A 17,943-nucleotide genomic window follows, 5' to 3' on the forward strand; every position below is an offset into this window, starting at 1 on the left:
AGAAGCTCCTCAGGCGCTACTTTGGACCTAATAAGGTTGTAAGACAGTTGTCTGATGTTACTTATGAAACTGAAGATTTCAACCCCAACACAAGACGATGAAAGATCGGAGATACGGTCCACATCCTTCGAATGTAGCCGTATAAGGATCCTGCAACCCAGGATAAATTCGAAGCTCCAGCGACCGGCAACAAGAGGAAAGGTGATAAAAAGCATAGTTACAAAAGAAGTTCTAAGAAGATCACCGCCAGGGTGAGCATCAGTCATCGGGAGTCAGAGTATGCAGGACCGATGACTCATTCCCGGACTAGGAGGACGTAACACCGAGACGCTGTTCTCTAAAGGAGGGAGCAATGTCGCAGAAGAAGCTGAGTAGCGCCGTGGTGTAGTGGGTATGATACTACACTGTTGCATGGAGAGTCGTGAGTTCAAAATTCACCTGGACTGTACAGTTTTAATTTTTATATTTGGTTTGAGTACATTCTAGAAGCATCCACAAATGTCAAGAATCATCGTACTGGAATGTTCTGTAGCTGTATATATACTGTATGTGTTCTGGCTGGAGGCAGTTCGCTCTGAGCTCTGGTATGTGCAAGTGCTGAATAAACCTTCGTTAAGTAGAGTTAGTGTTCGTCATCCCAGCACGTGACTTGTAAGGGTAGGACAGACGAAACAAAAACAAAAGGAAAACTAATAAGGAAGCAGGTAACAAGCTCAAGCAACAAATGTAAAGTTGGTGCAAAAAATGCACATCACACAGTGGCAGACCATTATCATACACCCACAAACAGAAAAGTTATTGTAGCTGAAAACAAGCCGAGATTATGCTGGAGTTTTGTATGACTGAAAGCATCAACATCAAAATATTCTCTTTAAGAAGTGTGTGACTGACATTTTTGTCTCTGCTGCCATTTAAAATGAAGCAGTTATCAACTAATGCTGAAAGTCACATCAAAATATTCTCTTTAAGAAGTGTGTGACTGACATTTTTGTCTCTGCTGCCATTTAAAATGAAGCAGTTATCAACTAATGCTGAAAGTCTGCCAAATGTAAACCAATATTAACATGTTCCTGATGGATCAAGATTAGCAACTGATTCCTAGTTGGCTAATTTGATACATTATCTACACTCAGGAATACTCATTACTGGCAATGAAAAGTCATTTTCCAGCATCAACAGTTTATTCACATATACACTGAAGAGCCAAACAAACTGGTACACCTACTTATTATCATGTAGTACCCTTGGGAGCACACAGGACTGTCGCAACACGACGTGGCATCAACTCAACTAATGTCGGAAGTAGTGCTGGAGGAAATTGACACCATGAAGGGTCATTCCATGCCAAGTGGTCTAGAGGCTCCCACATGACCCTCATGGATTTTGATGAAATTTTGTATGAACATTCACACATGTTCTCAATGAACACTGGTAAAGTTACAGTTTCAGAAATTCAATACTTTCGGAGATACAGTCACTTGTTTAAGACCATAGCACAGCTTTCTATAGTGTGTCCTTGAATTTTCAGCAAATTTGAGATGAGATATCTCTGTAAGTATATGCATGAAAGAAACAAAACTTGGCCATCTTATACAACTTTTAGAGCTCTTTAAAGTAAAACATTAAGAAAAGGATTTTCATATAGATAATTTGAAGCAAAGTTGGGCGAAAAAATAGCTGTTTAAAAAAAATGCGAACTTTATTTTTTTATATCTCCTAAAGTAATTGTGGGATGTACATGAAACTTTGCACACCATAACTCACCAAGACAAGGTCTTAGAATACAAAATTTCATTCTCCTATTGCTTTCCATTATTTCACAAATCTAGGGTAAAGTTGACGATTTTTCAAAAAAGTGCTAAAAATGGGTATTTTTAGTCAAATTTTTCAAAAAAGTGTTTTCTCCAAACTCTTCTAAACTATGGTCATTAGAAAGAGCATATTCTAAACTATCTAGAAAAGTGGATTTGGTTTTGCAATGCAAGCATGTAAGGCCCTAAAAAGTAGCATCATCAAAGAGGCGCACTGGAAGTTTGAACACATTTTTCTGGCACTCAAATTATACCTGAAATCTTTTATTTTGCCTTATACATGTTTATTAATATCTGGGATAAGTGAAATAAGAAGTCCTGATGAATAGGACCTAGCTTAAGTCCAAATAGCAAAAGAATAAAAATAGAAACAATGTTATTTCTTAATTGTCACCCCCCCCCCCCCCACACACACACAAACACACACACTCTCACTCTCACTCTCACACACATGCACACACACACAATTATTATTAAGAATGAATGTAAATCGTAAAATTTATTTGCATAATCATCTAATTATTAGTTGCCTGTTTAATGAACAACACCAGCTTACTGATGGAAAAGAAGTGTATAAATGAGTTGCTATGGTCCATGGTGGCTTAACCACTGCTAGTTTCATTTCACCTGAGAAAACCAGCATTCCCATTGCAATAGGGGCCACACCCGATAGCTTAGCAACAACAGCCACGGGTGGGTTTCTTTACACAGGTTCCCAAGCCTGATAGTAAAATTATTTTAGTGCCCTGTGTAAAATTAGAAGGCACTCTTGGGTTCCTTAGATTGTTTCCTCTAACCTATATCAATTTTTAATATGCTACATTAATTTTCTGATGAATATCAAGAGGAATGGTGTATTGCCAGCCAGACGAACTTGCTGATGGAGCTGGAATAACTGCAATAATGTGGTGTTCTGGAACCCAGCACTTATCACTTCTTGGTGACCAATAAATTGAATTTGCTGGACCATTTGGGTGCATAGGGATTATTAATGCATCCCTTTGCTCTGTGGAGGTCTCACAAATATTCCCAATCCACCACACGTTTTTATAGATGCATGCAACATATTGTCCTGGTTGGAGAGCAGACATTAATATGCCTCCTTCATTACTGTGACCCATTTTAGCTAGAAAAGATGAACAATCATTTGAAACTCTGCTGACCTGAATTGTTGTTTCATCAATAGGTAAAAATTGATGATTTTCTCTAGTGCCTGCTACAGTTTGCCCAAGTTTAAACCTCTCTTCCTGTGACACAATATTTTTTTCAATTTCATCTTTACTGACGAAAACAAATTTAATTCCATTAATGTTTTCAGAGCAGAAGTGAAACAGATCTAGGGGAGTAAGAATTTGTCCATTAAGTGGCCGTTGCAAGCTTGCTCTTGCTGCTAACTGCTTTGTTGTACCTCCAATCCCATCACAAGGTGATTTCCCGTGGCTAGTAGCAAAAAAAAAAAAAAAAAAATTCCATTCGGCTGTCATTCCAAAATCACTCTTATGATAGCACAAATTTAGGAAACTCTTGAAATTTTTATACTGAGCACTGGAGCCATCACTGAAATAATGTATGTGGGATATCTGTGCAAACCGTGCTTTTATATATTTGATGAGCTCCTTGATAAAAACGTGAACTGTAATAGTGTCATGCCGCAAACAATCACTGATAATGCAAAAACTTAAAGATTCTACTTTCTCATTTTGACAAAACTAGATAACAAATGGATGAATTGTTGCTTGACTATTGTCCCAGTGTAAGCCTTGCACAGCATCCTGAATGATAAAAGAATAATTTTCTGCAAAATCCATTAGGATCCATGGTTCGTGGTGGGGGTTCCTGTAGTCATGTCCTAGTTCATGAACCACGGGCAACGTATGAGTGGCCAAGTAAGTGGTCCCGACAGTCGGGATACCAGTTACTTTGGAATAAGGCTGGGCATCTCGGACATATTATGAGTCGTGGTCACCTTTGTGCTCACACGGCAAAGACTACGAAATCCACCGGTTAGTCCCTCAGCCGTTAGGGGTAAAACCCAATGGGACTCGGGGCAAGTAAGGCTAGCAACCTGCTTCCCTGGTACTTTAAATATGATGCTGGCAACAATCAGAGCAAAATGCCTCGGACCTTTGGAGGTGACGGAGTCTCACCTCTACCTGACAAACCAGGGACTCCTAAGATACGACTTGGCAAACAAATGGTAATGAGATGGGGAGCTATTAATATTGATGGGGGCTACTCTGGGAAGAAGGTAGAGCTGGCAGAGGCTGCAAGTAAGATGGGGCTGGACGTTTTAGCTGTTAGTGACATTCGGGTAAGGGGTGAGAAAGAAGAGGAAGTGGGAGAATACAAGGTCTACCTGTCAGGAGTCAAAGCAGGAATAGCACAATGAGGTGTAGGGCTTTACATCAGGAAAGAAATGGAACCCAGCGTAGTTGCAATAAGGTATGTAAACGAACGACTGATGTGGATAGATTTGACAGTGTCTAGCAAGAAAATTAGGATTGTGTCAGTATATTCGCATTGTGAAGGGACAGATCAAGATAAGATGGGTAGTTTTTATGAGGCACTCAGTGATGTAGTTGTTAGAGTAAAGGACAAGGACAGTGTTCTGCTCATGGGTGATTTTAACGCCAGGATTGGAAATCGAACAGAAGGGTATGTAAAGTTTATGGGTAAATTTGGAGAGGATATGGAGGTCAACAGGAACGGGAAACAACTCTTGGATTTCTGTGCCAGTATGTGCTTAGTAATCACAAACTCCTTTTTTAAACATAAGAACATTCACCGGTATACTTGGGAAGGCAGGGGAACCAGATCTGTGATTGACTATATAATAACAGATCAGGAATTCAGGAAGGCTGTGAGGGACACATGTGTATTCAGGGGATTCTTTGATGACACTGATCATTATTTAATCTGCAGCGAAATTGGGATTGTGAGGCCGAAAGTGCAGGTGGTCAGGTCCATATGTAGGAGGATAAGAGTGGAGAAACTTCAGGATAAGGAAATCAGGCACAAGTACATAACAGCAATCTCAGAAAGGTACCAGTTAGTTGAATGTAGTCAATTACAGTCATTGGAAAAGGAATGGACAAGGTACAGGGACACAGTACTAGAAGTGGCTAAAGAATGTCTTGGAACAGTAGTGTGTAAAAGTAGGATGAAGCAAACAGCTTGGTGGAATGATAAAGTCAAGGCAGCCTGTAAAAGGAAAAAGAAGGCGTATCAAAAATGGCTACATACCAGAACCCAGGTAGACAGAGAAAGTTATGTTGAAGAAAGAAACAAAGCCAAACAGATAATTGCAGCATCCAAGAAGAAATCATGGGAAGACTTTGGAAACAGGTTGGAGACTATGGGTCAAGCTGCTGGAAAACCATTCTGGAGTGTAATTAGCAGTCTTCGAAAGGGAGGTAAGAAGGAAATGACAAGTATTTTGGACAGGTCAGGAAAACTGCTGGTGAATCCTGAGGATGCCTTGGGCAGATGGAGGGAATATTTGGAAGAGTTGCTCAATGTAGGTGAAAATACGATCAGTAATGTTTCAGATTTTGAGGTAGAATGGGATAGGAATGATGATGGAAATAGGATCACATTTGAGGAAGTGGAAAAAATTGTCAATAGATTGCAGTGCAAAAAAGCAGCTGGGGTGGATGAAATTAAGTCGGAACTCATCAAATACAGTGGAATGTCAGGTCTTAAATGGCTACACAGGATAATTGGAATGGCCTGGGAGTTGGGACAGGTTCCATCAGACTGGACAAAAGCAGTAATCACACCAATCTTTAAACATGGAAACAGAAAAGATTGTAACAACTACAGAGGTATCTCTTTAATCAGCGTTGTGGGTAAAATCTTCTCAGGTATTGTTGAAAGGAAAGTGCGAGTATTAGTTGAGGACCAATTGGATGAAAATCAGTGTGGGTTTAGGCCTCTTAGAGGTTGTCAGGACCAGATCTTTAGCTCACGGCAAATAATGGAGAAGTGTTATGAGTGGAACAGAGAATTGTATCTATGCTTTATAGATCTAGAAAAGGCATATGACCGGGTTCCTGGGAGGAAGTTATTGTCTGGTCTACAAGATTATGGAATAGGAGGCAAACTTTTGCAAGCAATTAAAGGTCTTTACATGGATAGTCAGGCAGCAGTTAGAGTTGACGGTAAATTGAGTTCATGGTTCAGAGTAGTTTCAGGGGTAAGACAAGGCTGCAACCTATCTCCACTGTTGTTCATATTATTTACGGATCATATGTTGAAAACAATAGACTGGCTGGGTGAGATTAAGATATGTGAACACAAAATAAGCAGTCTTGCATATGCGGATGACTTAGTTGTGATGGCAGATTCGATTGAAAGTTTGCAAAGTAATATTTCAGAGCTAGATCAGAAATGTAAGGACTATGGTATGAAGATTAGCATCTCCAAAACGAAAGTAATGTCAGTGGGAAAGAAATATAAACGGATTGAGTGCCAAATAGGAGGAACAAAGTTAGAACAGGTGGACGGTTTCAAGTACTTAGGATGCATATTCTCACAGGATGGCAACATACTGAAAGAACTGGAAGCGAGGTGTAGCAAAGCTAATGCAGTGAGCGCTCAGCTACGATCTACTCTCTTCTGCAAGAAGGAAGTCAGTACCAAGACTAAGTTATCTGTGCACCGTTCAATCTTTCAACCAACTTTGTTGTATGGGAGCGAAAGCTGGGTGGATTCAGGTTACCTTATCAACAAGGTTGAGGTTATGGATATGAAAGTAGCTAAGATGATTGCAGGTACTAGTAGATGGGAACAATGGCAGGAGGGTGTCCACAATGAGGAAATCAAAGAAAAACTGGGAATGAACTCTATAGATGCAGCAGTCAGGGCGAACAGGCTTAGATGGTGGGGTCATGTTACATGCATGGGAGAAGCAAGGTTACCCAAGAGACTCATGGATTCAGCAGTAGAGGGTAGGAGGAGTCGGGGCAGACCGAGGAGAAGGTACCTGGATTCGGTTAAGAATGATTTTGAAGTAACAGGTATAACATCAGAACAGGCACCAATGTTAGCACTGAATAGGGGATCATGGAGGAACTGTATAAGGGGGGTTATGCTCCAGACTGAACACTGAAAGGCATAATCAAGTCTTAAATGATGATGATGATGATGATGATGATGATGATGATGATCCATTAGGACAACAAGCCCTTCATCTTTCAGATGACATTTAAGGCCTTTAAGATGCAAGCTTTGATGCTTGGCAATGTAATGATGGCATGACAGACTCCATATTTTATTTTTTACATCTTCAATAAATTCATTCACTACCATTTGCTTCGTGTCCAGTGTGGCCCAATCGGTATGTATCCATTGCTTAAACAAAATAACTTCCTGTGGCTCATGATCTAGGAAATAGCTGGCAATTTCAGATGCTATAGCTTTGGGCCCAGGACACCTTTCACAGCGATGTAGCATGCACAGTTTAGAGTTCAAACTGCAAACTGCCTTGCTGAAAATCTCCTTATAATTTTCACGTATACCAGCTCCGCTAAGCATAAGCTTAACATTTCGGTGAATTGCAGACGCAAACTGCATGCATTCCAGCTGATCCTACTGTTACACACCATTTGGGTCTAAGTTCACAAAACTTTGAGAACCCTATTTCGGGACCGTTTATATTCTTATAGATAACATACATTTCCTGTAAATTGCAAAGTAACAATCTTTTCTGCATGTATGTCTTTCTATCTAAAAGTCTAACTGAAATACTATCTTTTTTTCCAGGGTACACCCTAATATATTCATCATCTTCAAAAATATTTCACACTCTACTAGCAACTTCTGCTGGTAATTTCCTGCTTTGCCTATTTTCAGGAAGTGTCAGAATGCCCTTCTCTGCCTTAAGCACCCGAGCATTCTTCACCATTCTTTTGGACACGCCGAACTGAGCTGCTGTTTGTCTGACTGACCAACTTACAGATGCCAAGGTTAAAACTTGCATCTGTTCTTTATGAATTGCATTCTGCATCGTGGCTTTCAGTTCAGTCAGCAAATGTGTATAGTCGACATAGTTTCCACATTCCTTAATTTCACTAGCATCTTCAATTTGTCGGTTTACTCCCATTGCATTTACAATTCTGTTTTTAATCACATTTCGAGCCTCTTGAATTTTCTTCTTCACATATTGGGGCTTATCTCTGTAGCTTACTGTTCTCTTCAGGGATGAAACACCGATACACAATAAGCTACTAAGGTCGTGGTGAGCGGGCGCGGACCACAGGGGGAACGCTTGGTACCCCAGACCGTAGATGAAACCCCCAGGAGCAGGTTTGGTGGGCACGGACCGCAGAGGGAACACCTAGAACCGCAGCGGATGGAAAATGGAGCAGCAACACTCCAGCAGGTCGCAGGGAATGGGCGTGGACCACAGAGGAAGCGCCTGCAGCCGTTGGTGGAGGGGGAACGCCATAGGCATAAATACTGGACCAGGTCCACTCGAGGAGCAGTCTCAGGTCGCACATGATGAAGGTCACGAGCTACGCGACTGAAATATCGTGTAAGTACGACACTGATATCCGGCAGAACACCCGACAACCCAAGATGTCATTAGATCGCCGGGAAAGCCTGAAGAGTTACAATAAGCTACTATTTAATTCTTCTTTTGGTGTAAAGTCCTCATCAGAATGTGATGATGAGGCTGATAAAGCTTCGTCCAAGTGTTTATTTAAGGTAGTCCTGCAAGCCGGACAAATTTTCTGACCTGGCTTTATGTTATTAACAAGCTGCTTCTTCAACATATCAGAAGCCTTATTAGCTGTTTCAGTATCAAGAGTGCGAACTGCTGCCTTAACATTATGGTTCACCTTCCCAAAGGGATTGAAGCATTTTTTTTTGTAACCTCTCATACTGTGTCAATAACAGGGCTTCATAGTGTAGGCAAACTTGAGAGGTATTGTCCAGCTTTGCTTCAGAACGTCAGACCAACAACTCTTTTTCCTCATCACTAAAATCCGCAAACCATTTTAAAGCAGCTTTTCTGGTAAAGAAAGTGACATGACACTTTGTTCCACTATCTCCTTGCCCAATTGAGCAGGAAGGTATGCTGTTCCCTTCTGGATCCATCTCTAATCAGTAACTAAATAATGTATTTGGCCTCCAAGTGCAAATTATAATCTGCTTAAATTTCAGACAAATTGCTACTGAATGAAATTATACACAATGTATAATACCAATGAAAAAATCTAATAAGAGATATATGCTATAAAAGACACAATCAAAACAATTTTTTTGTAAAGTAGATTGCAAACATTGATGGTCTTACGAATCACTTAACAAGCCACATTCAGTCAAGAGAACCCACTCACTATGCTGCATACACACCACTGAAATACTGATTGTTCAAACAAGGCTCACAATAATGAAACAATCTGATTGTTAAAGTAATTGTTGCCATTATATTTTCTATAAAAAGTGAATCTTGTGAATTTTCTCTGTGAAACTAGTGGTTACATATTTACCAAGGTAGTAGGCTACATTTAAGTGTGATTAAATACAAAATTAAAACTCCTAGATGTTTAACCAACCAATTTCACAGGTTTCCCTAATAACTTTAACACAAAAATTCACAGGTTACAACTCCTAGGTATTAAAATCTCTGCAATATTGATTGGAAAATTTATATCACTTGATGCATGATTCAAGCAAACTGATTCTTTTTTGGAAAAATGTTTTACACAATTGAATCCAAAAATTAGGTCTTCATTTTCCACTTGTAAATATTTACAATTTTCAGAAATACAAAAAATATGAAGCTATTATTCATTGAATTCTTTATGATCTCTCTCTCTCTCTCTCTCTCTCTCTCTCTCTCTCTCTCTCTCTCACAGACGAGAAGAAATACTTCAACTGATCGATGAAAGGATGAAGTACAAAAATGTTCCAGGAAACTCAGGAATACAGAAATACAAGTCGCTGAGGAATGAAATAAAGAGGAAGAGCAGTGTAACACCCCAAGAAACCTGAAAACCAAAATAAGAATGTCATGATAATTTAAAGTAGGGAACAGTGTTATCCCGACAGGTATGACAACTTTGACAATAATATAACATCTTAAAGTTTTGATAAACACCAATTTCAATAATTACTGAGTATGTCATGATATAAAGGTAGAAAGAAAGAAAGGTTATTTTTAATTAGCTATCAAACATCTCATTAATAACTGCTGATCAGTACGACGAAAATTAAGTCCAAAGTAATATGTCGGCCAGAGACAACATTTATTGTGAAAGAGAGTTGTAAACACGGTGAAAAGGAAATTCAATGCCTCTACAATGCTCAATCATGGAAAAGTTAGTCGCTTGCTAGCTTGCTTGCTATCAAGTCGAGAGAGAGCACCATTGGTTATAGTACTTGAAATGGAATGCCATGAGATTGTCTCTATTTTAAAAAAAAGTAATATTGTGTGATAGAGATGCGCGGACTTTATTCTCAGTTATTCTGACTTGAGAACTTGAACTGAAGTGATATTCTGATAGTGTACGGCGAGTTAATGAACTTTAAATATTGGAGATATTATTGTTGGACTCAACCTTCATCAAAGTGAACAGTTACAATGAAGAATGGACATAGTATCAAAGATTGCAATACCTGATTAGCCTGGAGTAGGAAACATTAATACGAACACATGAAGATAATACAAATACGCCAATTGTAAAAGTTGTTGTAATTGTCACAATCACCGAATTGAAAAGAATCGTAATTGATCTGATCCATCAGTGTGCGTGTGGTGTGATGATTATAAACTAATTGCTAAGAAGGAAAATAAAATTGTTCATCAGTAATGGAAATCTCACGTGTTGGCTCCATCATCATTAATTGAACTGTGTGATAGTTGATAATAGAAATTAATTAACTATGAACATTCTAACTGAAGAGTGACTTGATGAACATTGAGCATTGAAAGGAGTGTTTTGCCAAAATAATATCGCGATGCACGAAAGCAAGATAGCATTACAGATTATCTCTGAATTTGCGTTGTGCCGTAGTGAACAATTCTGCCTAGCAACATAACAACAACTACTGATACTGAACCGCAAATGAATTTTTCCTCACTTCAGTGGTGTGAAACGACACCGGTGATGAATGAATATTGCAATAACTAACAGGGCAAAGCAAATCTTCACAAAACCATAACAGACAATTAAATTCAGCAGTTTGCATCGCTGAGACGACTGTGTGGACTCGCAAATGGACTTTCATACATTACGCGAGGAACAATTTTCTTTAGAGATTTTCAGGTGCTGTTCCATTTTATCTGACGGGGACAACCATCACTGTGCATCACGTCTCCACTTTACCAACCGAGCTGTAGCAGTAGCGGCTCAATGTCAACAGCGACAACAAAAAGGGGAGAGGGGACGTCACAGCAGGAAAGCTAAGATGAAATGGCTGCAGGAAAAATGTAAAGACATCGAAAAAGAAATGATTATTGGAAGGACAGACTCAGCATACAGGAAAGTCAAAACAACCTTTGGTGACATTAAAAGCAAGGGTGATAACATTAAGAGTGCAACAGGAATTCCAGTGTTAAATGCAGAGGAGAGAGCGGGTAGGTGGAAAGAATACATTGAAAGCCTCTATGAGGAGGAAGATTTGTCTGATGTGATAGAAGAAACAGGAGTCGATTGAGAAGAGACAGAGGATCCAGTATTAGAATCAGAATTTAAAAGAGCTTTGGAGGACTTAAGATCAAATAAGGCACAAGGGATCAATAACATTCCATCAGGATTACTAAAATCATTGGGGAAAGTGGCGACAAAAGGAATATTCACGTTGGCGTGTAGAATGTATGAGTCTGACGACATACCGTCTGACTTTTAGAAAAGCATCATCCACACAATTCTTAAGATGGCAAAAGTTTACAAGTGCGAGAATTATCGCACAATCAGCTTAACAGCTCATGCATCCAAGTTGCTCCCAAGAATAATATACAGAAGAATGGAAAAGAAAATTGAGGGTGCGTTAGATGACAATCAGTTTGGCTTTAGGAAGGTAAAGGCACAAGAGTGGCAATTCTGACATTGTGGTTAATTATGGAAGCAGGACTAAAGAAAAATCAAGACACATTCAGAGGATTTATTGACCAAGAAAAAGCATTCGACAATGTAAAATGGTGTAAGATGTTCGAAATTTTGAAAAAAAGCAGGGGTAAGCTATAGGGAGAGACGGCTCATTTACAATATGTACAACAGCCAAGAGGAGATAATAAGTGTGGCCAATGAAGAACGAAGTGCTCTTATTGAAAAGGGTATAAGACAAGGATGTAGCCTTTCACCACTCCTGTTCAATGTGTACATCAAGGAAGCGATGATGGAAATAAAAGAGAGGTTCATGAGTGGAATTAAAATTCAAGGAGAAAGGATATCAATGACACGATTCACTGATGACCTTGCTATCCTGTGTGAAAGTGAAGAAGAACTACATAATCTGCTGAATGGAATGAACAGTCTAATGAGTACAGAGTATGGACTGAGAATAAATTGGAGAAAGACGAAGGTAATGAAAAGTAGTAGAAATGAGAACAGCGAGAAACTTAGCATCAGGATTGATGGTCATGAAGTAGACAAAGTTAAGGAATTCTGCTACCTGGCAGTAAAATAACCAATGATGGACGGAGGAATGAGGACATCAAAAGCAGACTAACAATACCAAAAAGGGCATTCCTGGCCAAGTCTACTAATATCAAATATCAGCCTTAATTTGAGAAAGAAATTTCTGAGAATGTATGTCTGGAATACAGCATTGTATGGTAGTGAAACATGGACTGTGGGAAAAACAGAACAGAAGAGAATCGAAGCATTTATGATAAGGTACTACAGATGAATGTTGAAAATTAGGTAGGCTAATAAGGTAAGGAACAAGAAGGTTCTGCACAAAATCTGAGAGGAAAGGAATATGTGGAAAGCACAGATAAGGAGAAGGGACACGATGATAGGACATCTGTTAAGACATGAGGGAATGACTTCCATGGTACTAGAGGGAGCTGCAGAGGGCAAAAACTGTAGAGGAAGTCACAGATTGGAATACATCCAGCAAATGATTGAGGACATAGGTTGAAAATGCTACTCTGAGATGAAGAGGTAAGCACAGGAGAGGAATTCATGATGGGCCGCATCAAACCAGCCAGAAGACTGGAGAGAGAGAGAGAGAGAGAGAGAGAGAGAGAGAGAGAGAGAGAGAGGACATGGTGCCGCTAAGTACAAAACTACAAAACGTGACATTTCTTATGACAAATGCATCCTATGAAAGGAGTTTTACAATGAAATTTAAATTGACAAACGTGTATTTCATTACCATATTATATAAATGTTAAACATAAAAATACAAGATGTGGATGAAAATTACTTATTTTTCTTTTCAATAAATCATCAAAGTTTGGTATCACTTTCTGAGCACTGCTAATCCAAGACAAGCACTTAAGTCAAAGTCTGTCAGCCAGACTATGTGGGAGGATTTCATTCTCTTTATTGTTGGATAAGGTTGCTTGCACAAGTATGTAGATTCAAACATCAACGTAACTTTAGCTGCAGGCTTGTAAAGTTGTGGAAATATATGTCGAGGAAAATTCTTATAAAAGTCTGTGAGGCTAATTTAGTTATGAAATTTATCATGCAGCTGCCTGTAACACTGTAGGTCCATAAGTTCCAACTGAAAATGGAAGTGAAAAGACATTAAATTGTTCTTTTAACTTTTCAAAGTCCTGGTAATGAACCTCAGATTTGTGGAGAAGATCAATGAGTATTTTGATATTGTTCGAAATTCCGCTCTGCTCCCAATGTTAAAGATGACAATTTGGAGAAGCACACAGTGATCCCATTTCCTAGTTGTCTATTCCACAAAGAGTGTTTCAGTTTAAGCCCTGAATGCAGTCATCTCTGAAATTAACTTATTTGTACATTGTAATGCTAAATTCAGGGTCTATACAAGGGCGATGTACTTGAGGGCAATGTTATAGAAATGGAAGAGGATGTAGATGAAGATGATATGGGAGATATGATACTGCCTGAAGAATTTGATAGAGCACTGAAAGACCCAAGTCGAAACAAGGCCTCGGGAGTAGACAACATTCCATTAGAACTACTGACAGCCATGGGAGAGCCAGTCCTGACAAAACTCTACCATCTGGCGAACAAAATGTATGAGACAGGCGAAATACCCACAGACTTCAAGAAGAATATAATAATTCCAATCCCAAAGAAAGCAGGCATTGACAGATGTGAAAATTACCGAACTATCAGTTTAATAAGTCACAGATGCAAAATACTAACAGGAATTCTTTGCAAACGAATGGAAAAACTGGTAGAAGCCGACCTTGGGGAAGATCAGTTTGGATTCTGCAGAAATATGGGAAACACGTGTGGCAATACTGACCCCACAACTTATTTTAGAAGCTAGATTAAGAAAAGGCAAACCTAAATTTCTAGCATTTGTAGACTTAGAGAAAGCTTTTGACAATGTTGACTGGAATACTCTCTTTCAAATTTTGAAGGTGGCAGGGGTAAAATACAGGGAGCGAAAGGCTATTTACAATTTGTACAGAAAGCAAATGGCAGTTATAAGAGTCGAGGGACATGAAAGGGAAGCAGTGGTTGGGCAGGGAGTGAGACAGGGTTGTAGCCTCTCCCCAATGTTATTCAATCTGTATATTGAGCAAGCAGTAAAGGAAACAAAAGAAAAATTCAGAGTAGGTATTAAAACCCATGGAGAAGAAATACAAACTTTGAGGTTCGCCGATGACATTGTAATTCTGTCAGAGACAGCAAAGGACTTGGAAGAGCAGCTGAACGGAATGAACAGGGTCTTGAAAGGAGGATATAATATGAACACCAACAAAAGCAAAATGAGAATAATGGAATGTAGTCGAATTAAATCGGGTGATGCTGCAGGAATTAGATTAGGAAATGAGATGCTTAAAGTAGTAAAGAAGTTTTGCTATTTGGGGAGCAAAATAACTGATGATAGTCGAAGCAGAGAGGATATAAAATGTAGACTGGCAATGGCAAGGAAAAAATGTTTCTGAAGAAGAGAAATTTGTTAACATCGAGTATAGATTTAAGTGTCAGGAAGTCGTTTCTGGAAGTACTTGTATGGAGTGTAGCCATGCATGGAAGTGAAACTATGACGATAAATAGTTTAGACAAGAAGAGAATAGAAGCTTTCGAAATGTGGTGCTACAGAAGAATGCTGAAGATTAGTTGGGTAGATCACATAAATAATGAGGAGGCATTGAATAGAATTGGAGAGAAGAGAAATTTGTGGCACAACTTGACTAGAAGAAGGGATCGGTTGGTAGGGCATATTCAAGGATGTAGGCTGCAGTACATACTGGGAGATGAAGAAGCTTGCACACGATAGAGTAGCATGCAGAGCTGCATCAAACCAGTCTCAGGACTGAAGACCACAACAACAACAATGCTAAATTCAAAGTATTCATTTGGTGCATAATATCACAGTGGAAGGCCAGATCTGCTACCCAACTTTAATTTTTCAATTCTGCAGAAGGCTTGCGACTCACGTCTGTAAATATATTGATTTCACTACAAAGTTCAAAAAAATCTGTCAAGGACTGTACCTCTACTTTCAGCCAGCATATTTCACTGTGGTATGGTACATCACCACAAATGCTTTAGAGACCTTCCAAAAAGACTTCGAAATGATGATGATCTGGGAGATGAAATCTGTTGTACAAGTCACCACACTTATTATTTTCTTCATGTTCATATTCTTGACACATGAATATCTTGGTGGAGAACACAATGTGTTGCAAAAATCTCATGTGGAATGGATAATGATTTCAGCACGTCTTGTAAAAGTACTATGAAACTGATATTTCAGCCAAACACAGTATGTACCACTTATAGCTACAGAAGCGAGGTTCTTCCACTGCAGAACCATACTATCAACATTCACTTGTGAACATTTTGTTGTTGTGTCTTCTATTGGAATCGTGTCCAATTGTTGTTCTGTGACCATGGGCTACAATCTAGTCTGTGAATGTAAACTGCCAACTGAGCAGAATCAGAAATGTCTGCAGGCTCATCTAGCACCAAAGAAAATGCAATACCTTTTCTGCAAGAGCCATTACCAAATCTGAAGCATTATTAGCTATTTCTTGAATTACGAATCAAACAGTTAAATGAAAGATACTAATTGCCTGAAACTTTTCAAGTATTTCGGGAGTAATATTTTCAGCTGTGAACACTACACATGTTTTTATAAACTCTCCTTCAATGAAACTGTGCAATGGTTTGCCAATATGAAACGTAATAAAGTAACTTACTCAAACTGCAAATTTGTCTGTTGAGCATTCCCATGAATACAACAATATATTTTCATAGTGAAAAAGTTTGGGAAAATTACTCAGATTCTCTTTCAAGTACCCACAATCCTTTGCATGGAAGACATTGTAATGCCATTGTAAACTGAAATTTTTCTTTGTATTCAGAGTTTTGAAGCACATTGAGCATCTCATGGCACCACTGTATACCATAAACATGCAGGTAACCTGCACTAACATGTTGTAAACTGATGTTCATGTGTTTGACCTTCCCTTTGAGGTTCCTAACCCAGCCATCATGCAACTTTTCATTGATTAAAAAAAGGTTCTCTCCACTTGAAGCACTGTGCCATATACATAAGCGACCGTGTCTTCTCTGAAGACAGTGCACTGTTTGTGCTTCCCCTGCATTACATAATGACATTTTACAGCATCATTTTACCGCGAGTGCTCACTCGCCAGATGGAAATCAAATGTAAGTGCCCTTTCTCCCTTAGCCACAACCTAAACATGCCCTTAAAACTTCTGAAAAATTCTATAACATTCTGGAACATGCTACAGCATTCTAAAAGAAACATTCTGACCAGTCTCTGACAGTCCAAGTACTTGACTCGCATCTGCTCTCTGACCTCCCATAACAAGTCAGTTAGGGCACTGACCTATTTTGATACCCATATCCTCAAATCCAACCCTTCCAATTTCAAATCTAAATTGTCTTCATGGAGTGCTACTATACCTTGTAATCCTCACAGATCTGTGAGCATGGGTTGCAGATTTATAGTAGCAAGCATGAGCAAACCACACTTCCATTTATTATTATTATTAAGTGAAGAATCGAGAAATATCATACAGCTCCCCACATACCATTCCTGTAGGGTCTTCCAAGACAATGTCTGAGTAATTAAAGTTCTTAATTCAAGGAGAAGAAATTGTTGGTTTTTACTTGTTCATCATCATTTTTACCTTGCCGCCCCCCTTTCAGTTTAATGTCCCAAATTGAAGATCTTCAAATCTCAAGTATTTACACAAAAAAGGCATGTGGGACAGAAATTCTTTTGGCTGTACTAGGCAGTCTTTCTGCCATTCTCTAGAAGTCATTTTGGAAAAAATTAAAATGGCTGATTAGGATGAAAATTGTTTCAGCTCTAAGTAACATTGAACAGTCACACTTCATCTCGTTAGCACTAGAAGGTGTTATAAACTATTGAGCATTGTGACAAGAAGATGTAGGAATATAAACAGTGAATTTACCGTCCATGTGCACTGACTTTGAATGTGGCAACCTTTGGACCTTGCTCCATTGCCCAAATTTCAATACTGCCCCTCTTGGGTGAAAAAATAACTAGGAAAAGAGCCAAACGAGGCTGTATGCCAGTGCTTCGCTGTCTTATCTCTTCTTGAACTTCAATCCAACTGCACTGGGCTTCACGGTAACCTATAAACAATGGTTATTTATAATAATTATACTTGCCACATTAATACCATAAGCACATATATTATTCACATAACTAATAACAGCAATATATGACAGTATTACATTAACTACAATCAGAAGTAAAAATTACCACAAAAAGGAAAGATGGGAAAACAAAAAAATAAATGCAAAAGAGAGGAAAGCAAAATGTGAACTAAAGTTCTCAAAGCTCTGGAAGAGAGACAATGAGAGACAGCAGGGATTTGGTGAACAGGGGCTCACGGAATATGAGTCATGGACAACCATCATTTTTGGTAATGTACTCCAATGTTTCAATGCATGTTATTCCATGCTCATGCACTTGTAATATACAATGTGGCATATCATTTGTCATAAGGCGTAGA

General features: G+C 38.9%; 1 protein-coding gene across 2 annotated transcripts in view; it reads right to left on the reverse strand.

Annotated features, from left to right (window-relative positions):
- LOC126092071 (rab3 GTPase-activating protein non-catalytic subunit) overlaps nt 1–17,943 on the reverse strand; it is a 217,495-nt gene that overhangs the window by 144,685 nt on the left and 54,867 nt on the right. For both annotated transcript variants that reach the window (XM_049907488.1, XM_049907490.1), the window contains exon 9: nt 17,377–17,560. In XM_049907488.1, coding sequence (XP_049763445.1) covers nt 17,377–17,560 — 184 coding nt within the window. The remainder of the gene's footprint in view (nt 1–17,376; nt 17,561–17,943) is intronic.

This window comes from Schistocerca cancellata, chromosome 7 (assembly GCF_023864275.1).
Source record: "Schistocerca cancellata isolate TAMUIC-IGC-003103 chromosome 7, iqSchCanc2.1, whole genome shotgun sequence".
NCBI lineage: Eukaryota > Metazoa > Arthropoda > Insecta > Orthoptera > Acrididae > Schistocerca > Schistocerca cancellata.